The following is a 26158-nucleotide window of genomic DNA, read 5'->3' as shown; positions in this document are numbered from 1 at the left end:
TTAGCGCTGTGTGCTGGTTTTAGATCCTTGATGATATGGCCTACGTGATTTAATTTAAGTCTAAAGTTTTCATTAGTCATTTCATTTTGCCATTTTTGTCTCTGAAAAGACTGTATTAAAATGCCTTTCATGACGTTAGCTTGGCGCTAGCGTTAGCTCAGTGCTTGTGTTAGCTCAGTGCTTGTGTTAGCTCACTTGTTAGGGTTTTGCAGGTTCATCATCTTCCTTTTCATCTCGCTCCGCCTGGTCCGACTCTGGCTTGAACATGTAAGACTGGATGGACAAGTCTTCTGTTGTTGACGTTTTGTAAATAACGTGTGAATAAACATTTTCTGCGCCGCTACATAATCGTATCTCTTCTGTCAAACTACAAAAATGGCCGAACAGGGTGGAGTTGAACCGAGTGTCACCTCTGCAACCTGGAGAGGGGGCGGGGTATGAAGTGTTTCATTTGCATTTAAAGAGACCACACCAAAACGAGTTGCTCTAAGAAGCACATCAGAAAAGGGGCCTGTGGAGCTATAATAATGAGGAATTCAGACCACAACTGTATGACCATATTGACCACAACTGTATGATTTATATGTAAAAAAAGGAAGGAATTAAAAGCATGATATGTCTCCTTTAATGTATTACCAATAAACAAAATATGTGCACATTTATTAAAAATAAAATAAATCACTCTTTTGCACAATTTTATAGCCATTGAGACAGCCATCACACCTCATATGACATGAATTGAGCAGTGCGTCATGTCCAGTATCCATATACTGTATATGTAAATAATGTTTGTTTTATTGGTACTTTGGTCCATATCTGTAGTTATACAATTTTGTAATTTATTCATTTTATTTTATTCATTTAGCATTTTATTTGAACAAAAATGTAAAAATAAATATGAATTTGAAAGATGTCCAAAGATCAGTTTGAAAAGGAGCAGGAAGAAGTATTAACTTGTTAAGCCCCACCCCCTTATCACCAAACGCTCACTGTTACTTCCTGTACATAATGAATGGATTTAATATATAATAAGTATTGATATATAATCCAATAAACAGTGTATAATTATACGATATACATCATCAACTTTATTACAATACACATAATGCCAATTACTTATACATCATAGTTATAAAAATGTATATAACCACCCTTATAAATATATTACATCATTTCATTACAGATATACATACATATTAATTATCAGTGGATTTTATGAGCATAGTATAATATACATGACAATAATTAGTTGCCCTCAATGCGATATATAATTTCACTTAAAGTTACTAATGAATTATTAACAGATAATTGTTATGATGGTATATATTCAAACTATAGATATATTTCCAAGATTTACATTGTACATGATAATTAATGACAATTAGCATGTTTAATAATCATCCAACTATTTTCCTCGTTGTACCTATTGAATTAATGGTTTTTATATGTGCTTTTGAAGTCATTTATATTAATAATTTGTAATTATACGACATGAATACTACTTTTATTTTGTTTATTTGACAGAACCCACCACACCCCCAAGCTATGGCTCAAATTAGAACCACTGCTTTAATGTGAATAATAATGAATTTTACCTGTTTATAGACTTGTGATAAGAATAGAAGATTAAGAGTTAATATTAGATTTGTACTTTTCTTAACTATGTGTTATTCTGTATGTGATATTTGATTTTAGAGATCACCTATAGGAGGTCCCAGTGTCTGTTTCTATTCACACTGGATATGTTGGGATGTATCTGTGTTGTGTCAAATGAGACGACGTTATGCATGAAGCAGATTAGATCTGTAACTCTCCACTGAGCTCTGATGAGGTAGTTTGTTTTATGAACAATATTTGGCACTCCCCCACCTGGACCTGCGCCTCTCCACAGTTTCCCCAGTAGCAACATTCTGTTTTTGGGGTCACTGCCTCTGCTAACCTGCCGCTGCACAGCAGAGCCTGAATTGCAAAGGTTAATGGTATTGTCTGTCGGCAGAGGAGCAAAACCTCCACGCTTCACTGATCCAAGCAGAAAGTGAGCACATTAATGCTAATCAGTTAGCGCTCAGTTAGCATAATTCAGCCATCCCACTTTGTGATTTATGGTATTTGCAGCAAAGTTGTCAAGTTGAGAGGGCTACGTGCTACGGATATTCAAATACAGAGAGCACATGTTTGGTATTTGCACGAAAAAGTTTTATTTTTTCATTTTTTTATAAATGAGCATGAGGGAGATTTTGGATGTTGAATACTATATTGAAATCTACTTAATTATTTCATTTCATTATTTTATTGTAAAAAAATAATAATAATAATGTAATTTATTTATTTGGATTGCCAATAATCACTACCATAAGTCTTCCTGGGGTCCAACATTACATTATAATGGTCAATTTAAAGAAAAAACAATAAAACACACCAAAATCAAAAACAATATAAAATAAATTATCAATGAGTCAACAGCAATAAAACCAATAACAAAAAGCATTTACAAAATATTTTAAAAGAAAGTCTGTAAATCATTCAATGTACTTCCACATGGTTAATAATGGCATGTCAACATATCCTATTACCTTTGGATTTTGACATATTTTAAAGCCAGCAACACGAGTTTCCTAGGTCAGTTTATTTAAAACGTTTCAAAGCCAACACAAAATTATGAAATTAAAAACTGTCATAATGAGACACAAATTAAAATTGGAGCTCGGTGAGAAACTGTGGAGATAGCACTTTGATTTTTGGTTTTACTTGTTCTCAGGTGGAAGTAGAAAGAGTTGCTTCACTTTTGAAAGTCAGTATTTTGGTAATATTTTAAACTGACACATCAAAAAAAATCAAGTTAATGAGTTAATTTTGCGAGTTCTTCACATTACTTACTTCTATGACCAATCTGAGCGTTTTTATAGTAATTTTGTGTTTTTTTTGGTCATTCTGTGCATATTTGTTGTTGTCTTGCACGTTATGTGGCAGTTTGTGCATTTTTGTTGTCCTTTTGTGTATTTTTCCTGTGGAATGTATGTTTTTTGGAGCCATATTATGTTTTTGTGCTGTCATTTTGCATTTTTTGGAGTAATTTTTGTGTATTTCTGTTGTTGTTTTGCTTGATTCTTAGTATTGTGCATTTGCATTTGTCATTTTTTTGTGTTTTTCTTGGCTTTTTTGTGTTCTTTTGTTGTCTTTTTCTGGAATTTTGTATATTTTTTTCCAGTCATTTTGTATATTACTGTTGTCGTTCATTTTTGTAATAGTTTTGTGTTTGTTGAGTATTTTCTGTGTTTTTCTTTTCTTGTAATTCTTTGTATTTTTACTGTATTCTTTCTTTTGTTTTGTGTGTCTTTTGGGGGCCGCTTAAAGTTAGAGCGAGGTCTGCATGTGGCCCCCGGCTCATGCCTGTCCCAGGCCATTGTTTTCATCTCAGTTTTATGATAAACCTCTATTTTATCTCAGGGTACACTAAATTACTTCTTCTTATGTAAACAAATGCACAGACCAGTGTTTTTAAAGCTTAATCCAGTAACTACAGCCGTGTTCCACTGTGGCAGATTGAGATTAAATATTTAAATGTTGACTTTGGTCTAAAGAAATGTGACTTTTCTTAATAAATCTGGCTAATCTTGTGCAAACAGTTGTCATAACAAAGTGTTCTTCCCATTTCACACCAAACTAAATCTAGAGGAAACAGTGTGGTCTTTATCAAGTCTTTATCTACCTGCTTCTAATCTCTGCTCTGCTTCACGCAGCTGCACCGTGATAATACATGGGTTATGGTGAGCTACCACACAGATAAAAGACAGGCCCTCACAGGGGGGTAAGGAAAGCCCTCCCAGAAGTGAACACATTTGTATCTGAGATCAAGTCAAAGAAGTTGATTGTCATGTAAAGAATTGATGGTAATTCAATAAATTGAGTTCTAAAATGTATTTGTTTCGAGCAGGGACAAAAAAGGAACAAAAAAACCTCTTTGTGTTCAAGGAAAGTCCAACAGAGAAAACAATCAAAGATGTTTAAAATGATATATACCATCCATGTACAATATTAATTGCAATAATTTGTTTGCTGGAAAAGAAGTGGAAAGAAGAAAGACTTGAATCCCAACCCCCCTTTTCTTAATTTTGCAATTTTATCATATTGCTTCATCGTCTATTTGGACCTATATAAATATACAAATAAATACTAAACAGAATAGGAAAAGCTGACTAACTAATAATCAGTAAGATATACAAGAATACAATGCAAAATACCAACAATTCACAGATAAAGACAAGATTAGCCATAGATGTAATAGGACTAATAGTTAGATTAAGCCACACCCAGGGCTCTTTTCCAGAATTTGGTCACACCTTTTTGTGTAGAGTATAGTCATGCATGCTAATGAATAGTTGACTTAACTGGCGTACCGTAGTTTTGTATGAAGTAAAGATTAACAATGACTCAAGAGATATTTGCTAAATGTTTTCAGGTTTTAGTGACAATATTAAGTTTTTCTGCAACAAGCAGTGGCTGAAACAACAGGTCATTTATTTTATATAATTCTAAAAGAAGATGTAACAATTTAAAAAAAAAAAAACAGCAAAGCATAACAACAGGTTACATGTATTCTGTTTTTTTTATTTTGCAGAAATGTTGTACTTGACTTAACTTAACAGTAGCATAACCAACTTTATTTATTGTTTTTTATTTATTCAGTTTATTTCCGACATGGTTACATTCACTTTTTTTTTTTTTTACATTTTTTTTTTTTTTTGTACATGCCGAAAAAGGAGACGAGAGTTTGCTTATCTGGGTCCCGTCCCCTGTTTTACCATCGCAAATTTACATGGGGTCTGCAACCTTTACTCTACAAGGAACCATGTAGCCTCATCTCACCTGGATTAAAGTCCTCCTGGAGCCGAAAAAATACCTTCTCAATGAAGACAATACAGTGTATTAAATTATATACAGTTAAAATTATTTAGAATAATGTTTGATTTAATTTGATTTATATTGATCATGTAAATGGCAACTTAAAAATAGTTCAAAATAATATAAATTGACATCAAGAATTAAAACAGCATCTTCATCTTCAAATTCTTACACATCTCAGTTTACATGAACACAATGTTATATAAAGAAGATTCTTTTCGTGAATGTATTTGAAAGGCTATTTGATAACACATGATCATGTGGTCAACACATGCTAATTGCTCATTTCTTGCCACACATAAAGCATGCATATTTAACCGACACATGTTTTTTTCTTTCTCATTTCTGGCACAAATTAGTAACAAGTTCATCTTTAGACGGATCATCTAAAGTGCATTCGTGTGATGGGTTGTGTACGTATTGCTTTGAACACAGTTTGTCTGTCCATCTTTGTATTTGCTATGATGATGCTAGCTGGTGTGGCTCTGCTGCGTGGTCACAAGGCTTCCATCAGCAAAGCATAAAACTTTCTTTTTCGTGAGCAACTTTAAAAGGGCCAGTTTGGCTGGTGTTCTGTGCATCCTGGAAACCACAAGCTTAGTGCACTTTCAAGGCTGCACCTCAATCTCTATTGTATTTTTCATGGCCTAATACAAGAGCTGAGTGTAGCTTAAATAACAGTTTATAAAGCTGTCGCAGAACTGATGGGGCGGACAATACGGGTGACATATTACAGGCTGACAGGAATCAAATTCCATAAAAATGAAATTGAAAACCCTCAGTGAGGCGGCCTTGCTGCTGAGTAGACGGCTCGTTTTAAAGTTTGCAGAGGACTAGGGAGGGAGCTGCGTGTTGCAGCCACACAGCGGTGAACACAAACACCATCAATTCATGCCACATAGATTTAAAACCATTTTTCTTGCTGTCATTTAAGCTGTTGCATTTAAAGTTACTGATCTACGATATCATATATCACTTGGTTTATTTAGATGAAGTTAGTAATTTAGTAACGCTAAATTTTTTTCCACTCAGCATTAAGTATAGGTATCGTTTTTCCAGTGTTTGGTGTCTTTTTTCCAGCCATATAACCCAATGCAACAGCGCCTGTAATTAGTTGCCATAAAACAACCCTTTTTTTTTTTTTCACAATTAGAAACTCGGAAAAAGTTTTTTTTTTCTTTTTTTTTTTTTATTATTGTGAATAGTTTTTATACATCCTAAATGTTATATACAGTATTTGTTGAAAAATCTGTAATTCGTGTGAGCTTTCATTGTTTTATTCCTACTAAATCTCAAAAATCTATTTTGTTTTTGTGTTTTTGTGTTTTTCTTTATTTTAAAAATCATATTACACTGGTAGAATATGTAATAAATAGAAAAAAAAAACTGCCAATTATTGGAAATCTAAAGTGTTCTGGAAAACAGGGTAAGCACTTCCTCATAGGGCATTTACTAATCATTTCATAGACAAAATAAGCAAAAAAAAAAAAAAAAAAGGCCGGCGATGTTAATATTACATGTGTTAAATGGTTAAACCTTAGCATTAGTAGTAATTAGTTTGTTCTATGGAAGTTCATTCAAAAGATCTATGTTTTAGGTTATTGTATCTACGCCAAGCGCAGAGCAGAAAGTTATGTTAGCAAGATAACTTGAAAAGTTATGAACGGATTTGGATAAAATTTTCAGGAAAATTGATAAACAGAACAAGGAACAGGTGATTAAATTTTGGTAATGTTCTAGGTACCCTAAGAATGTATATATATATGTCAATGTTGACAGGTAGTCATGGTAATCCTGAGTTCTGGAGCATGTTAATTGAGCTTGAGCTGCTTGGCGGAGGTCTGCACTCTCCGAGTGCTTTTCTAGTTAAAATTGAAATGCAAAATGTATAAAATTATGCATTCTGGCCATTTCATATTTTTCTATTGTATTGGCAAATTTATCATCATTACTATAACAGAGCAACTCTGACTCCATATGGCAGTGACTCCTCTATATGTAGGGCCCCTGATTTTCCGTGATCGCGGAAAGGACGGAAAAAACGGAATTCACGTTCTGAAACTGAAAAATCAGCCTCTCTCCAACTTTGTATTTAAAATAAGGCCCCAACATGACACATGTATGTTCTGGCACTATATCACTCATTTACAAGCTAATCTTCACCAAAAACAGGTGATTGAGTATCTAAAAAGTGCGACAACTATGTCCAAATTCGCGCACAATCCCATTCAAAAGAGAGACTACTGATACCAGACTGTGGCTTAAAATCTCATTTCCTTCTAAAGTCCTTGGGGAGAGGGGTTAAGTTACTATATATACTGTGCAAGTCATGTACATTCTACCGGTTAAAAAACTGAAATAAAATTACGATCATTATATATATCTCTCTAATGAAACAAGGAAGTTTTGCATGTGTGCGTGCGTGTGTGTTTGTGAAGCGAATTTCTCTTTATTTTTCTTAATACATTTTTGTATTTTTGTTGTTTTATAGATTTCTGGCTATTTTTGTAGTCATTTTGTGAGTGGTTTTGATTATTTTAGGCTGTTTTATGTATGTATTTTACTGTCATTTTGTGTCTTTTTTTTGTGTTTACCAGTTGCACGTCTGCACTAGACCAAATGTAATTAATGCCCCCCCCCCACAATTGGGTTTATTGTAAAGTTGGTCTTAAATTGAATTACAAATAGCAATATAAAGTCTTAAAAGCATAGGAACCGTGTTTAGCATTTCAAGCACTTTGTGCAACAGAATGTTCTGATCAGTTTGCACTGACCAGAAGATTCCCATTGTTTATCTTCTAAAGTGAATGTGTGTGTGTTTTGTAACCAGCAGATGCCTCACGGAGATGGCCGTCTGCCCAGCCACAACGTGTCCCCTCAGTACCGCGTGCACTCCTACTACCCAGCTACCCCCTACCTGACCCAGGGCCTGAGCTCCACAGCCTGTGTGCCACCTTGCTTCAGCATGGACGACCCCAGCAGCTGCTCTGAGACACTAGCAGCCTGTGAGTGTCACACAAACGCTTTGCACTGCACACCTCACAGGCCCCATAAATTTTTAGCCCGACTTTATCAGCGGTACATCAGAGGGAGGTTTGCACTCGCAGCCAGAGGAGCATAAAATTACTCTTTCCACCTTTAATGGCTGTTTTTTTACTTCTTCTGCAGGTGAAGTTAAAGTGTTGCATTGTAGTTTGAGCAAAGTTTGATTTAACTGCACCAAATTGAAGCGTTTTAGGGTCTGTTGGGGACATCCTCATGAGTTAAACGAACATAAAAACAAACTTTGAATCCTGGCATTTATTGAGCATTTCTAAACTTTACCTTTTCCCACTATCAAGTTTATCATACCTGACTTACAATACCACATTTCTGCATGAGTTTTTCTTTAAAAAAGTATTTTTTTAATACAAAAAGTGAAAATGGAATGAAAAAAATCCTTTGGCAAAGGTTGTTACGTGAAACAAACCACTGGTGTTAATCACTCCCACATCCATCGCTGGTACTTTTATCTACACATGACTTTCACCTGCCTGTTTGTGGTGAGGGACCCACATCAGCCCCCTGCTGAGAATCACTATGCTCCATTACAATAGAACAACACTCTCAGTAGGTGGTCCCCACTCAGATCTCAACCACAGCCAAGAAAACTGCGTAAATCGGCTGCAGTTTTGTGTTTGCACAATTTTCTTTGGAGAATTAAAGAAGAATTATACTGTTTTGAACATTGTTGGTACACACATTCTGACTTAGAGTGAATAAACTCGTGCTGGCTTTGTAAAAAGTGGGCCAAGATATTTGAGTTTAGTGAGAATGGCTGTTATCAAGAAAAGTAGAGGAAATGAGTTTTGTTACAGACTCAAGGCCAAGAATGTAAGCCTGTTACATGGTGATTACATGGCCTTGGCTAAACTTTAATACATTTTATCAAAGCAGTAGCATTTGCTGGAGACACATTCAGTAGTCTTTTCTTGTAAAAGGGTTTTTTTTTAATTTTTTTTGTATCATTACTATCATATCAGTTTAAACATTGAGTTTTTCACAATTGTTTCCTGATGACGATATTTATTATTTCGTAATGCATTTATATCAATGTCACACATGCAGAATTAGAACGAGCACCTCTGCTAAAGTATGTGCAACAAAGTTATGGCATAGTGCTTATAATGGCCTATAGTTCATGTTTTGAGAGCTAATAATGTGTAAAAAAAAAAAGGGATTTCTGGGTGTCTGTAGGGTTTGAAAGCAAGAATTCATAACTGCATCCAGTTTGAAATGAAGGCTGGTCCACCAATGAGCTTAGAGCAGTGGTTCCCAAACAGGGGTACGTGTATCCCTGGGGGTACAGGACAACAATGCAGGGGGTACTCGGAAAGATTTAATGAATTTAAAAATAATCAGGAAATGTTCCTAGTTAATTTTTTAGGTTATTTTTTGGACAAATTCACCACAAATGAACATTTCTATTGCTCAACAAAATACTATATTTTCTTGTAATTTATTGAAACTAGATTTTTTTATGCTGTAGAGGCCATTTTATTACACTTAAAAATTGTAGACAATAATGAACTACATTTTACAAAGGAAATGGTATTTACTTAGTATTGACATAATCACATAAAAGTTTGTAGATTAAGCCTCAGGGAACCAATGTTTGAGACACAGTTAGGGGTTTAGGAGAGAAAGCATATTCAATTATGGTGAGGGTACTTATGATAATAAGAGGGAGTAACCATGATTTGTCAAAAATTCAAAGGGGGTACACGGGGCAAAAAAGATTGGGAACCACTGGCTTAGAGGACACTATAGACCCCTTACTTGTGATGTGGCTGGAGGCAAAAACAGGAAATGCCGCTGGCTAAAGCATATATATATATATATATATATATATATATATATATATATATATATATATATATATATATATATATATATATATATATATTCTGTAAACACTAGATGATGCAAGCAGGATTTGCCAGCGTATCTCAACGGCGGCCATCTTACCTCAGACTACTGACGTTTTGACATTCTGACCACAATTATCAGCTTAAACAAAAATACCCTTAACTCGATGAAATATTGACGGATTTACAAACGGTTTACCTTATTACAAACCTTATTATACGTAGATATGACATGGGATGCTTGCACACGTTGAAATTGCTGCTTGCCGTTGAAAATTGGTTGAAAATTTAGCAAGTTAGTGTTAAACAGTACATGCACCATTGACATTGATGTAATGAGAGGGGCCAGATGTCTGAGGTAAGATGGCCGCCACGTTGCTACGTCGCTCCCCGTTGTCTAACAGCGTGGGTAAGTCATCTAGTGTTTATATATATCTTTGGCCCCGCCCCGCCCAACAAAATACGTCACAATGTTTACAATCAAAGGGTCTATAACTTGCCACGTAAAAAAAAAAAAAAAAAAAAACAGTTTGGATGAAAGAGCGAAACGTTCAATTGTGTGATTGTTTACATGTCGTGATGCCTTCAGGCGTAATGGAAAAGTCTAAGACCCGGCTCAAAAGGCTGCAAACCTCAGAGCAACAGGACTGCTAAAGATTTTGAGGACAGTAAAATCAAATTTTATTTTGCTGCTTTGGTTGTCCATATATCCAGTGGTGCATACTAGACATAAAAACAAGTTTAATATATTCAGCCAATAAAGTTAATGGTTAAGGCTAAATAGATTTCCTAAATTCCTCCAGTCAATAAAGATGGAGAGCAGACTGATAGAGAGAGAGACTTTAGTTTAAATGCAGTCAGTCATTATAAATGACATTGATTTGTTGAGATTACCTCCAGGTAGCCCTCATGGACCATGTTAGGGGCCTTCAGGAGCTCTAGTCACCAATGAGCTTCATCTAAAATCTGATTTACGTTCCAGGATTCAAACTCACAAATATACATAGTCATTAAATACTGCTGCACAAGACAAAGTCTTACTTTTAAATGAACCATCTTTGTTTATTTTCACTGAAACATTGAGACAAATGTTTTTAAATGTTGCAGATTCAGTGTATGGTCAGTGGTATGTTATTTATTAGAGGTGTCCCGATCCAACATTGATATCGGATATCGGTCCGATATCAGTCAGAAATCTCGGATTTTATCGGACTACATCTAAAATCTCCGATCTATATTCTATATATTTATTCAATTGTAGAATACTGTAGATATTATGTTGAATGTTAAAAGTTATGTAACCAATTGGTTAATGATAAATGGGTCAGTTTTCCTCAAACCTACTGTGGCTGACTATTGTTTAACATCACTTGCTCAAGCCTTTTCTAACATTCCACACTACATAATAAGTAATAAAAGTATGTATGATTTGTGCTGATATTGTATCGGATCGATATCGACCAACACTCAAGGCTGCAATATCTGTATCGTATCGCAAGTGATGAAGTTGTTTCGGGACATCTCTATTATTTATAATATGATATACAGTAGACATATATATATATATATATATATATATATATATATATATTAAATGCAAGGTGGATTTTTGTAAAAAAGGACATATTTGTTACATTTTACAAAAATGATATGTTATACTATTAGTTAAAAGTTGTTTTTTTTAGCTAAGAAAATAGGAAGATGATAACTTTCCATGACATGTAATGAAAATGAAACAATTGCATAAATTAGGAGAAATAAACTTAAACATGTCCTACTTTTTTAAGTTACTGCTTCCTTATTATCTTACCCTCTAATTAAAGTGAAACCATGAACATTTGGTATTCAGCAAGTTTTTTTTTTCTTTTACACTTTGTCTGCACATGCTGTCAAACGTCAACACTACAGGAAGTGCAATCTTTTAAAGACGGCAATGCATGTTTTCCTATTGCAATTAAATAAACGAATTAATTTTATTGTATAACTGTGACCATCACCAGCCCTCCCTAAGGACGGATAAGAAACACTTTAATAGAGGGAGAATATAAGGAGGGAGGGCAGTGTTACACATAGGTGAGAAGGAAGGGAACAGGGAAGAGGGAGTCAGGGTCGGACAATGGAAAGGGTGGGGAAGAGTTGACTGTTTTAAAGTGAGAGTGAGATGTGATGTTATAGAAGTAATAATGGTGGTGGCTGTGAACAGAGGGAAGTGCTTTTCTAACTGGTGGCCCTTTGTACTATTCACTACCTATGAAGTAGCTCACAGTTTCAGAAAGGTTGGCGACCATCGTTTAGATGTTACTTCTGAAAATAGTGAGTTTCAATGGAGTTGGAGAAGTTATTTAATTCAGGCTGAAAGTGACTTAAGAAAACGCGCTATGCTTGAAAACGCTTTGTATCATCACTCTGGTGTGTGAAGAAAAACTAGCTTCATTCTCTCTCTCTCTCCCTCTCATTGCTTCTTTTCTTTTCTAACCTGGCTGCCAAACAGCGCTCTGTATGATTTATCTCCCTCCCAGGATAGGGCTAATCATTTGACCAAATACAGAGATCCAAATAACCTTCAGGAGTGCCATGTTGTCCTTCCCCCCCTCCCTCCCCCCCCCTCCCTCTCCTTCCTCTGCCCTCCCCTTCTCCACAGGCTTCGCTGTCTCCGCAAAATTGCCTTCTGGAGTTAGTGAGCAGGAACAGTTAAGATTTACAAACAATGATGAAGCTTGTCATACGTCTTTCTCCATCCGTCACGGCGGCCCAGGCGGAGCTGTGGGTTTAGCTGTCCCGGTGTTCTTCATAAAAGCCAGCTCGCTGTGAAATACGCCCCCGACCGGGCCTGTTTACGGCCCCGCGCTCGTCAGCAGCCCCACGGCCGTAAATCGCTGAGCGGGAGGTGACGGCGCAGTCCATCAAACACTCCCACCTCCCTGCCTTCCCAACACCTCACAGCCATCCCTTTTCAGATAAATATATACACACTGTATATAAATATAAATATATGAGCCAGAGTTTCATTACGGGCACATTTGGGATGTTGAAAAACATGGAATTTAAAGGTTGCAGTCAGGGTTGGGGTCAATGACATTATTTAATTACAATTACACATTCAATTATCCATGTTCAGTTACAAATCAATTACGATTACGCCGACCGACATTTTTTCCAATTACAACTAAAAGTACAATTATAATTTTTCCCCTGAAAGTCAATTAAAATAATGTTCTCAATTACTAAGGTTCATTTAAAATGAATCACAATTACTGAGCCTGAAATAAATAACCTCATAAAACGTAAGCTTCCTCTTGTGTTAGCTTAAAATACACTAAAAATGATGATTGTTTTTTTTTTTATCTACCTTGTTAGGCTTTTTTATCCATGAAAATGTCGGTATTAATATTTTTGGTGTGGACGTATAGTTTTTCTGTCAGTTATTTAAATCTTATAATATGTAGCAGGAAAACTTGATATGAAACATATTTGAGTGACCTGTTTTGGTCACCTGGTTAGGCTTCCTAATCAATGAAAATATTGGTATTAATATTTTTAGTGTGGTCTGTCAGTGTACCCCTAGATTTAATGTTTTTTTTTTAATGGTAAAATGGTCCTCAAGTGAGCTGACAGGTGAATTTGATATGAAAGATATTTTAATAATTGTTATCTACGTACTGTATGTGTCAGCCATAGAACTGTAACATGGTTCCCCAGTTTTGCGTTTTAATGAAATTGTATTTGACAATTTTGACATAATTTCCATGCCAATTACAATCACCAAGTGAATCATCTGAACCCAATAACAATTCAATTATGATTACATCAGCAATATGTTTCTTTTGATATGATTATGATTAATTATCAATTCCGTCGTTACAATTATGATTGACCCCAACCCTGGCTGCAGTAGCTCACTTAATCCTCCATGTGGTCGCGTGCTGTAGGAGCAGCATAGCAGAAGTTCTGAATTCTTCCTCGTTTTTGTTCAACATGGGGTTGAATAATGAAGGTCTTTCCACTGCGTTACTCTTTCTGTGGTAACGGAGTGGAGTGGACAACATGAAGGTGGGTCACAGTCATCACACACTGAGGTACAACGCAGTGGTTCCTGTTGTAATGACTTTATTGCCTTTTCAAAAATTGACGTCCAAAAGTTTTTCTTGGGTTTCCGTGGATACGGTTGATGATAACAGAGTGGAAAGAAAAAAGGAAAGTGCTGAAAATCGTCAGTCGAAACTGCACTACAGAAATCTAGCAGACTTGGGATTTTTCTGCTTTATTAAGCAATACTAGGGTGTCCCGATCCGATATTGATAGCGGATATCGGTCCGATATCAGCCAGAAAACAAATGTCGGATTTCATTGGGCTACATCTAAAATCACCGATATCGTAACCAATATAATAATTAATTTTTACATTTATTTTATTCAATTGTAGAGTACTGTAGATATTATGTTGAAGATTATTATGCATTATCGGTATCGGATAGGAAATGAAAAAGTTGTATCAGGACATCCCTAAGCAGTACACACATTTTTTCCTGAAAACACTGTGTTATGGGGGCGTGGACATGTTTTTTCCAAAATGTGCTCCTTATGAAAATTTTGCCCATATAGCCTATATATATATATATATATATATATATATATATATATATATATATATATATATACTTCTTTATCAAGAATACGCCGCTCACTGTTTATGTTCTATGGGCTTTTTGCCATTGTCTAGACATTCCTTCTTCATTCCCAACTAGTCAAAGTTTGCAAGCTGTCAACACAGCAACTTTCCTTTACTCATACTTCTTACTTTTTAATTTTGTGACTGCCAGATTTATACGAAAGTCAAACCTTGGCGATCGAGCGGCGCTCCGCCCGCTATCTGTTTGTCTGTTTGGTTATATTGGTGTCAGCACCGAGTCTACAGTCATTTAAATGCAAATCAGATTGTTGAGGGATTGTAGATGTTAATCCTGCTAATCGATAGACCTGTGTGAGCCCATTAAGTTAGAAATCCATTACTATCTTTCTAGATGATATTCTATTGATTTTTCCCACTCCGATCCATACTGTACTGTACACCAAAGTGAGTTACTGCGTATGAAGTCTGTCGTTTCACATCGAGTGCCTTCTCAGTGGGCGAAAAAGGCAAGAAAAAAAGCTAGAGATCGGTGTCACTAAGTTTCTTTGTTTCGTGTGTAAAATGGGCTTTACCTACGTTCAGATCTTATTACCTCACGCCCACACCATCGCTCTTGGTCGCTCCCACACTCCTCCTCACACAAACTCCACACTCATTTTAAAGGTGTCAGGAAGCCTCTCGGTCTTTTGGATTTATCTGGGCTGAAACAAACCTCAAACCCAAGGGGTGACCTTTTCACAGCAATGCTGTTTCATGACATGTAGCAGCCAAAGTTCATTTTTATGGTCACCTCCATACACATTACCCAGGCAATCGCTCTCTGCAGTCTATATTCTCGATGTGGCTTCATAACCTTAGAGCAGAGGCGTCAAATTAATCTTAGCGCAGGGGCTGCCGACGTCTCAGTTTGATCTGACGTGGGCTGCACCGGAAAAATAAGAACATTTTTTTAAAGTTATAATCGCATCCAAATGAATACTTTCCAGAGATTTAAACTCCTTCACAGATAATTTTTGCCTAATGATCAATGTCAACAATGTCATTTTTACTGCATTCAAATGCAATTGGATGCTCTTTTGCAGGCTTTTTTTAAATTATTTTTTTAATGGCTGCCATAAAGAAACAAGCGTGCTATTACACTGAGAAGGAAAGACACAAACAGGGTCTCTCTGCAGATAATGATTATATTAGCAACTTTAAAAATACTTTATTTATTACAGGCTTTTTTCATATATTTTATGAATTCCACTCAGGTTTACCATTTGTATTGTTACATAACTAATGGTGATTGTTGCCACTGTGAGAAATAACTGTTAACACACAAAAAAAAAGACACTTTAAAATTGTACAAAAAATGTTGCACCGAGGATAAAACAAAAAGTGGAAATTAACAAAATAAATTGCTTTAAAAAGTAAAATAAATTATATTAATGTCATATTCTGTAGATTTTTTGTTTTATTTAAAAAATATATTAGGTTTTTTTTTTTAATTGATTATGACCTTAGCACATTTATGCGTCTTTTTTACTCTTACATGAATACTTTTTTAGATGCATACTACAGTGTTCTTTAACTTTTAAACATTGATTTTCTTAAATATGCTCTCCTGCAGAAAGAAAGTGAAAATCAATGCAGAAAACTTGTATAAATGCAAAGCCCTTGTATTTGGTGATTTTTTTTTTTTGGAAACAGTAGCAGGGATTGATGTGCAGCGTCAGTCCCAGCAGAGAGAGATCGTCATCCACACCGCGTGTGCTGCTAAGTGCCCGTGTAACGCTCGAGGGCCGAGGGATGGGCTAAATATGTGAGCGTAATTGTCTGTTGGGAGCACAGGAATCACTGTGATGTGTTGTACAACAGCCCCATTAACACAAGCCTGGGGCTGTGGAGACGCTAAATGACCAGGGCTGTGGAAGTTATGTCTGCTTCGTCTCACTCACACACACACGCACACACACACACACACACACACACACACACACACACACACACACACACACACACACACACACACACACACACACACACACGCAGACGCACACAGAGGTCTTCATTTTTCAAATCACTTTAGTTTTATCTGAAATAAGTAAAGATTTGGTCATTTATATTATACATGTGAGTGTCTATAATAATACTGTGGTATAAAGGATTAGTAGTGACAGTACTGAGGGAGGCCTGTGCCCTGTTTACTCCAGGAAGTAGGGTCACTTTCTTTAGTACCTCCACCAAGGAAGTAATATTTTCACCAGCGTTTATTTGTTTTTTTGTTTGTCTGTTAGCATGATTACATCAAACGTTCCTAACAGATGTTGACATCATTTTTAACCAAAGAAGGACCAAACGTCATGGAAGATTCCATACAATTTTAGAGGGGATTCAGATCAAAATACTGATTCTGGATCAGTTTTAAAAAAATCAAAGAATCCCTATCGCTCATTATTGCAAAATTCTTAATTGACTGATCTTTATGAAAATTGACACTCACGTTACCCTATTTACCCCACTGAGTTTTATACGGATCAGATCTTGATTGGGCATTTCATCGCCATTTTTCCCCCAAAAAAAATGGTCATTTGGTCCTACTATATCATTATTAATGGGAATATACATTTCTTACAAGCCTTTAAAGTGTGAATGATTTTTTTGTGTTTCTTTACCAGAAATGTTAGAGACTAAATGGTTTGATGTCATTTTTGTTAAACTGTTTTCTCTTGTTATGACGTCACTCCGATTTTAAGGCTGTTTCCGTTTGTCTACAAATGCATCACACTAGAGTTGAAATATTATGTTAGAATTTTGACAGTGACATGTAAAAATATAATGCTCTGTGAGGTTATTTTAAGATTGTGGTCTGGTTCAGAGTTGAATTTTAAAAGGTTGGGCCTTATTTATCTTTGTTTTACAATTATTTGATTTAATCCAGCTGTGCTAAGTAGCTGAAAATATAGACTGTTTAACTTTGGAAACTTATGGAAGGATTGTCTTTTGTTATTTCTGTAAATGATATAAAGTCAGATCTACCAACCAGCTAAAAATAAGTAACCGATAGCAAAATATTGGGTTTGTCAGATACTTTAGTCTTAAAGATCTAGATTGTCGGCAGCTTCCTGAAACAGCTCCCCAACTTAGATAAACATGTTTGGCAGATTTACCTCCACCAAGAGACATCCTCATTTTCATAGCCATAAATTTCTCTCTTCTTGTGTCCTTTACTCTGGCATTTTTCTTACCCTGTCGAATCCCAATGAAATTCTTGTTTGAAACCCAGTGATGGAAAAGTCCTGCAGATATCGATTGGTTTGCCTTCGCTCATTATTGCATATCCATACGTCTTGGATAGATCATGCTAGAAAGGCCAGCGATGGACTGACAAGTCATTTTGCGAGCTGATGAGGCACAGTAGCCGAAACGGAGATTTAGCATAGCGTGTCACGCCTCTGTGGCAGTCACCCTTACCGTGGACAGATTGGTTAACAATGCAGGAGCAAAGGGTCCTCTGTGCTTAATTAGCCTTTGACCCCAGCACTTGATGGCTTCTGTTAGCTTGTGTTAGCCTTCTTCTCACTTCAGCTCGAGTGCAAACCAAAGATGAACTTTTGGGTGTTTTTTGGAAGCCTTTGGAATGACAGTAGAAGAGACTGAACCCCTTTGAAGAAATTCTGTTTGCTGTGCTTTATTTTGATGAGAACACCAGGAAATATGGGGAGATATACCATTTAATGATATAACGAAAACCTCCAAAAATTTTGTAAGAGGTGCTTTTTGGAGTTCTGTGATTGAAACGTCAAAAAGATCTTTGGTCTGTTCTACCAAAGTTAAAATATTCTTCATTTTTAGTTGCTTAAAATCCTTGTCAAACATGTGTAGATGAAGATACTGTATTTGTTCAGAGGTGACCCCTTCAGACTTTTATCTAGAATGAACTGTTTTTCTTGTGAGGGAAGCTTAGGTTTTTAAACGTGGAATGTGAAGGTCCAGGTTGAACATGGCTGTGGTGTTATGAACATCCACCATTCAGTGTTCAGTATTTAAAGCCTGCTCGCCTCTCTGCTCTTTGACTGACTTTTCTGGGCCATTAAGTCCTGCTGCCAGTCTGATGAGGAGCCAGACGCTCATATCATTTCCAAGGAGGCGTGTCCGTCCCCGCACAAGGGTCATCCTTAGTTGGACACATATGGGACCCTCTCAAACCGGCCAGGGACAATTTTTTTTTTCGACACAGATCGTATCCTTTTAATGGGAGCCATTTAATCCCAGGTCAACCTTGTCATGTGACAGGCAACTTTTCATTCCTCGGATTGAACTTTTGTTCTCCTTTATATCTGCTCCCTTGACATGCCAACAAAAAAAAACAGAGACTCCCAAACAGTTGGTCATTTTAGGCTGATTGGGCATGCAGTGCACGAGTGTCACATTACAGTTTTTTTTTGCAATAGTGTTAGGAAATAAAAAGACATACAATTACTTTAAAAACACACAAAACAACAGAAAATACACAAAATTACTCAAAAAATGCACAAAATGGCTCCGAAAATAATTATTAATCATAATTTTGTGGCCCTGACTGGGACAAAAGTTGCACATCTCGGATTTAGAGGATGTTTCTTTTCATATTCAAAATCTGTCCCATACAAGTATCATCTATTGTCTTCTCTATAGATTTTAAAGTAAATCCCCTCCCTCTATCATTCATTTAAACCTTGAGTGATAAGTCTTATCTACCCTCATGATGCCCGTGTACTGGGGATGAGTGCAGGGAATGAAACCCACAGATCACAGCTTATCCTCACTGGATCAGAGCGAGTTTCCACCTCCTCTCACATCTGGGCCTGTGCTTCCCACTTTGGCAGCCGCAGAAACGACTGTACCGTCTTTGACACCCGCCTGCCCTCCCTCCTTTTACAAACAGGACAAGTGGGAGTTTTTTTTTTTTTTTTTAAAAAAGCTTCCTTTTGTTATTCCACACAAAGACTGTGTAATAGTTTGGAAATCTTATATCGAGTGCTGAGTGACAGAGGAAAGGGCAAAAGTTCATTCTGGAAAACCAACTCTCTTTCAACAGCCTAAGCAGGTAAAGCCGTGTTTTTACAAACAGGAGCCTGAAGTTGAGAAAAGAACCGATGTGGTGCTTTGAGCTCTTACAGAGGATTTTAAGAAAGAAAAAAAAACTGTTTGAGTAGCAAACTTTCAAGGTTTTTGTTATTTGAGGGAATTGACTGTGCTCTATCAATACTTCCATATGAATAGATGTGCTTTGTTCATCATCTCATTATCTTTGCACCAAGAAGGTCAGTGGTTCAAACCCCGGTGTGGTTGCTTGAGTCCTTTTTGTGTGGAGTTTGCATGATCTCCCCATGCTTGTGTTGGTTTTTCTTTAGGGTGCTGTTGTATCTCATTTTTAGCTACGCTTCTTTTACTTTGAAGAGACCAAATAGCTGCTGGAAGACGACAATGTTTATCAGATAAGTCCATAGTGTCGGTAACATACATCAATACACTGAAGAGCATTTGGTCGAAAAAGATGTAAAAAGGTTGAAATTGTTGCTACGAGCTCCACTGTTTGATGAGATTGTCGAAAAAACTTTCAGCAAAGTCACGGCGATGGCTACGTGGAAAGTTTTTACTTGATTCCGATATCATGGAAAATACCTGGAACAAACTAGAACAAAAAGGGTTTTAAGTGAATCACTGTCCGCGGACAAGTTGGCCCGTTTCCAGACAAGTGTGCACGCTCACTGCAGTGTTTGCTCGCGTCTTTACAACATAAGGTTTCAGTCGGCTTGTTTCGGCCACTAAAAGTATTTGGCCAAAAAATGGCCCAAAAACGCATTTTTGGTTTTCGGCCAAAACTTTTTGGTGGCCAGAGTTTTGTTGCATCACTAGTGAAAACGAAGGACTTCAATGTCTCCGTCTACGGACTTCCACATGCCACAATGTGTGTAAATGTCAACAGAGTGTTTACAGTGGACATGAAAACAAACTTCTTAACAGCAAGTTCAACCTTTTACATCGTTTTTCCGCGTAAATGATCTTCAGTTTATTGATTTATAAGATCTATAATAATAATTTATTGAAATTTTTTTTTTTAAATTAATCTCCAGCAGTTTTAAAATTAGATTAGGTCCTGTATTTTTTTCTTTATCGTTTTTTGATATTTTTTCTCTTCTTTTGAGAAAGGGTTTGAGAGTTGAAAACAATAGTCGGTGTTGGATACTTGTTGCCAACCTTTTCTTATCAGTGTTCTGGGAAACATCAGATAATTACAGCCTGAAATATGTCAAAAATTGCTGAATAAGCATGTCTGACTCCCAGCCCTTCGCGCTGATAATGGTGCGGTAAAGACAGCAGCTGATAACACGGCAACAGTCAAGCGTCAGGAAATATTTGATTTGTTTAACTGTATCTTGTGTCATTACCAGCTGTTCGGGGGCTAATTGAGAGCAAAGGCTTTTGTGCTGTTTCAGCAACATTGGCATCAATCTGTATTAAAGAGGCGAGCTGGGACGGATGCAGCATCAAACACGTGTACTACACTGTGTCGTGATTTAACATCCACTCTGGAACTAACACGTCCAGTTGCTCTCAGCCTTTAATTACATCATAGATTTCCTGCTGATGAACAGGCAGGGAATTAACAGTGATGGGGCTAATTCACAACTCCACGCTCCCCCACCCACTCACTGTTATTGCTGTACAAGAACGCTGCTTAAAAGAAAAGAGACAAGCAGGCTGCACTTAGCTACACAAACATTAGTATTAACGATTGGGCTGCCAGTTCAGAAGTGGTGACAAACTGCAGACTAGCACAAACTGGAGTCCAAAACCAATCGAGAAGTTAATGAGGAGAGAAATTGCTCCTCTCTACTTGCAAAGCTCTGCTGAAGAATGAAGGAAAGAGAGGAAGAGAGACATCTCAAGTGCACCTACATTTACTGCTCTTAGTGCTTTCAATTGGATGCATTTGTATCTCATGACAAAATATTTTAATCCACATTCATTTAAGGATCTGTTTTGTTCATTTCAGTTGCTAAAATAACCAAAGTGACACCACAGCTCTTCTAAATGAAGGAAAAATGTGTCTCAATTAGAAGATGTGTTAATTTTTTGCAGCACCACTGGGCAGTAATGTAAATAAAATCCCATATTCAATTTTAATTTAGATTCAAATTCAATAAACTGTTCAGAGTGTAAAAACATGTTTTATTTGTGTGAGAGCTAGATTTTATGTCTCAATAAAGACTATACGATATACAGTATCACCATATTTGTGCCCATGGTAACAAAATTATCATGATACAGCGATTCTGCGATAATCGATATATCACAGGAAATTTCATCCACGATACATCACGATATCTGTGTCACTGAAGAAATTCAGAGTTTATCGACGACACTGAATCTATTTCACAGGAATTACAGCCAATTAAAATAAAGTGTGTACTGCACAGTGGCACACACACACACACAGCACCCCATACACACGCAAGCACACCATACACCCCCCCCCCACACACACACACACACAGTTTATCTCATTGTACTGTGTATCATGTATATATTCATGTATGTATGTATATATATATATATATATATATATATATATATATATATATATATATATATATATATATATATATATATATATATACGTGTATAGTTTTCGTCATGTCTTGTTGCAATATAATAAATAAATACATCGATATTTGGCACCAGTGAATCGATAATGTACTGTAAGACAAAACCTCGCCATAGTTTTATAATATATTGATGACAAAAATTTGTTTTTTTTCTAAAATGGGTTTATTTGGTTCGGCTTCTATTAGCAGTAATGTTTGATGGAATTTAAAAACAAGTTATAATAAAAATGTCAATAAATAACTAATGTATTTGGATATTTGTAACTCAATTATATGCATTGTGTCTTTTTCCACACTTAGAAATTTGAGTGACGTTTGTCATGCAGTTGTGACTCATTACACCCTCTTGTGTAGATAAATGGTATTGCAACGTTTAACAGCTTTCTTCACTTTACATGTTTTCTATTAAATTTAGTCTATGTAAAAAATAAAAGAATTTGCGTATTTTGAGGATTTGGATGTTGTGTAATGAAACCTTACTGCCTGTCATGCTGTGACACGAGCACTGATGAGCACAAAATGATGACAAACGATCCGTTTTCTCTCCAAATGTTTACATTTCACCTCTGCTCCTAATCGGCACACCTGCACAGTGGATCTCTGATCAGGCCTTTCTCCCTCATCTTCTCAGCGTACTTACTGAGTGCCAGCAGCAGCAGTGACTCCGCCCACCCCTACCGCTCATTCAGCACCGTGGCGAACGCCGACAACAAGGCGGAGTACGAAGCCGGCAGCAGAATCACCCGCTTCATGGTTGACTCCATCGACGGAAACAACAAATGAGGCTCTGCTGTGGGATGACAAGAGCCTAAAAGTTTTGTGATGATTACACAATTATTCTTCTTTGCAAATATGTCAAGGTTCAATAATGTTAGAGGCTATTTTTGTATTTGCCTGATAGATTTTTTTTACAGATTTATATATACGCTTCTGAAATCAAGCTAATACTAGTACATGCAATTCAAATGACGTGATTTCAACATTTTTCAACCACTTTATGACTCTTGATTTTAAGGTATTTGTTAATTTTGTTCTATCGTGATTAAAAAAATTCAAAACATTTTATTTTATGTATATATATTGATAATTATGGGAATATTTGATTCTGATTCTGAGCAGAAATAAATTGTTTTTTTTAATGACATACACATAGAAACTGTCCTCTGATTTTTCTTTTTTGCCTTTTAAGTGTTACTGTATGCTTAATAAAAGTTCACGTAATAATTCCAGTAAGTGTATTTTTTTTTTTTTAAATAATACTGTATGTAAGGTTTCATTTATTCAGACAACTTTTTTTTCAGGAAATGAGATCTCCTGACATGTTTCGACTGCCATCTGCCAGTCTTCCTCAGAGGCATCTAGTGATTGCTTTGACATACGTGGGAAGAAGTTGTCTGAATAAATGAAACCTTACATATTAATAGAAGTTAAGTCCTAACGGTAACACACATAACAGTGTCACTGAGTCTGTCAGTTTAGTATTAATCAACACTTTATCCATTGCTGTGCTTTAAAGCAGTGGTTCTCAAGCCTTTTCTCAAGTACCCCCTTTTCTCCTTTCTGAATCCATGTACCCCCTTTGACTGCTTAGAAAACTGTTTAAAAACAACTATAGAGCATAATGATGGTATGAACACACATTTTAAAGAATCTAACTGTGTAAACAAGTGGAAAGAAGCAGTATTTAGTGCAGTGGTTCCCAACTGTTTTTAGATCATGACCCCATTTTGATACCAAGAAGTTCTGGTGACCCCGAAGACATTTTTTTCCTAGAATTAGTTTTTGATCATGTTTGAGCTCAGATTTACTTATTTTATTTTATTTTTTACTGCATTTGAGTTGCATTTGATTCACAAATTGAAAGTATAGAAATACAGTTGTTTAAGATTGTTGTTTTCATTAAAAAAAAAAAGAGGAATAATCACAAAATTTTAATAGTCGATTTAAATTTTTCAAAAGTTTCAGACGACCCCACATGGGGTTCTGACCCCAAGATTTAAAAACCCTTGATTTAGTGGATCCTGAATAGATTTATTTCTATTTTTATTTATTTTTATTTTTTTCCATATTTTTGGGTGTGGTACCAAGACTGACTATTTATCTTTATTTTGTTAATTTTCTTTCTCTCTCTCTCTCAAATACCCCCTTTAGTGCCATCGCGTACCCCCATTTGAGAACCTCTGCTCTATACGACACTTCTCTTTTCAGAAAATATTAGTATTACATAGCCTTAAATATTTACAGCAATCATAATATTGAGTTGTTTTATGTTTGGGAAGAAATATTAGAGCTTTAAACTTGTAAGTCATTTTAAAATCAAGCCAAAGTTAAAATATTTACGATGCTCAGGGGGTTTATTCAGTATTTATTTATATTTTAGACTTTTATGGAAATAAAAAAGTTGCTTAAAGATTTGGTAAAGTCTGCCTCTCACGCCCTGTCAAAACAATCTTTTAATATATATATTTACTTTTTGAAATGATTTTGTGTTTTTCATTTTTTCACGTTACACATTCACAATGTTAATTACAGAACAACCTCTTTGTGTGTTTTTTTCACGTCGACTCGCTCCCTCCTGTTTGTGCTTTATGAACATCCAAACCACAGATTTCCAACATGTTCAGTTTGTGTTCAAATAAGACGGCAACAGCAAAAAGTCATTTGGAGCGTCAGAGTTTTATGTCGCTACAATATTTATGGAAATAAAAATGCTGTAACGTGATGGAGTGTAAATGTGCTTCTGTGCTGGCGAACGACAACAAATATAAAACAGAGCAAGAAAATTACTTGTATTTTCTTTTCTGCTGTGCCGTGGGAACATTCATCGGATTCTGCCCCATCTGTTGTAATCAATAACATGACCATCTTGTTTTTTTTTATGAAACGCACTTACTCTTAATTTCATCCACCAGTGGTTTTAGAGAGAAGAATGCGGAGTTACCGACGAGCCCCTGGCGTTATAAATCACCTCTTGAGACCAGATTGTACGCTGGTATCGATTGATCCTGATATATCACAGAAATTTACTGTCACTTCTGTTTTCAATTAAAGATACAATCAGTCAGATAATGACTTAATTGGATTTTACAGAAGATTGAGTTTTATCGCAGCGTGCTTTATGAGTTTAGTTAAGGAAGGGCATTTCATCATGGTTGTCAGGGGAGGACCGCCTGCTGCCATGCCTCGTCCTTCTGTAGCTGCTGCCCCGTGTTGGAGAAAAGTGCCACAGGATCAGTTTTCCTTGAGCTGCCTCTGCCTCCATGAATCACGCCTGCAGTAATGGGTAAAAACAGCAGAGCTCTCACTATGGCAGCAGCTACTGGAGTGATGGCGATACACACAGGAGGACCTTGGAGCAGCGACAGGAAGAAGCCAGGGATTACAGACTCCTTATCTGTGGTGTTTGGGTCAATTTGACCCCATTAAATGTTTATAATCCAAAAAAATTAGTTGATATTTTTCTTCGTTTATATTTCATGTATTTTCCTAATTAGATGGGTACAGTTGATTAAGCAAAAAGGTATTAGTATGAAATGTTTTCAACACATATTGCCCACATTGGTGTTCCTCTGGGGTCAATTTGACTCCAACCTGTTTTAGTTGTGTAAAATTGTCTGTCTGAGGTTTTGGAACAGCTCTTTCACAGTGAAAGTATAAGAATGTGCATGAGACAGAGGATTGTGTTAAAGACGACCCATGTTACAAAAGAGGAGATAAAAATAAGTAAATGAATATGTTTATGAGGGGAAAGGAGGGGTCAGCAACATGAGAGTCGTGAATATGCGCCTAAAATTAGAAAAGATTTTGATGAAAAAAAAATCATCACCTCAACCAATACGGTTTATACTGTTGTGGTCATTAATGTTATAAATCTGAGAAGATTTGAATGAGTATTATTCAAGATGAATTCATTCTAATTTAAAAGTTTGGTCTGATGGTGGCGCTAGAGAATAGGTCAAGATTTCATCATTTTTGTCAAGATGTTATTTATGTATTGAACAAATAAACTAAGTGCCTCACATTAAAACTTGGTTAACACTTTTCTTAAAATCATGTTCTGGAGGCAAATATCCCTAGAGTCA

The 26158-nt window shown here is 36.1% G+C and overlaps 1 protein-coding gene across 2 annotated transcripts in view; it reads left to right on the top strand.

The window, feature by feature from the left end:
• The window catches only part of dmrt1 (doublesex and mab-3 related transcription factor 1), a 32983-nt gene extending 9822 nt beyond the window's left edge, over positions 1–23161 (top strand). The window contains exons 4-5 of one of the 2 annotated variants that reach the window (XM_028457415.1): positions 7736–7907; positions 22708–23161. In XM_028457415.1, coding sequence (XP_028313216.1) covers positions 7736–7907; positions 22708–22859 — 324 coding nt within the window. In that variant the 3' untranslated portion in view covers positions 22860–23161. Of the gene's footprint in view, positions 1–7732; positions 7908–22707 lie in introns of both variants that reach the window. The other variant, XM_028457414.1, reaches the window with a different exon arrangement.
• Positions 23162–26158: the final 2997 nt, after the last annotated feature.

This window comes from Gouania willdenowi, chromosome 9 (assembly GCF_900634775.1).
Source record: "Gouania willdenowi chromosome 9, fGouWil2.1, whole genome shotgun sequence".
Lineage (NCBI taxonomy): Eukaryota > Metazoa > Chordata > Actinopteri > Blenniiformes > Gobiesocidae > Gouania > Gouania willdenowi.
This window is presented reverse-complemented; position numbering and strand designations above follow the sequence as displayed.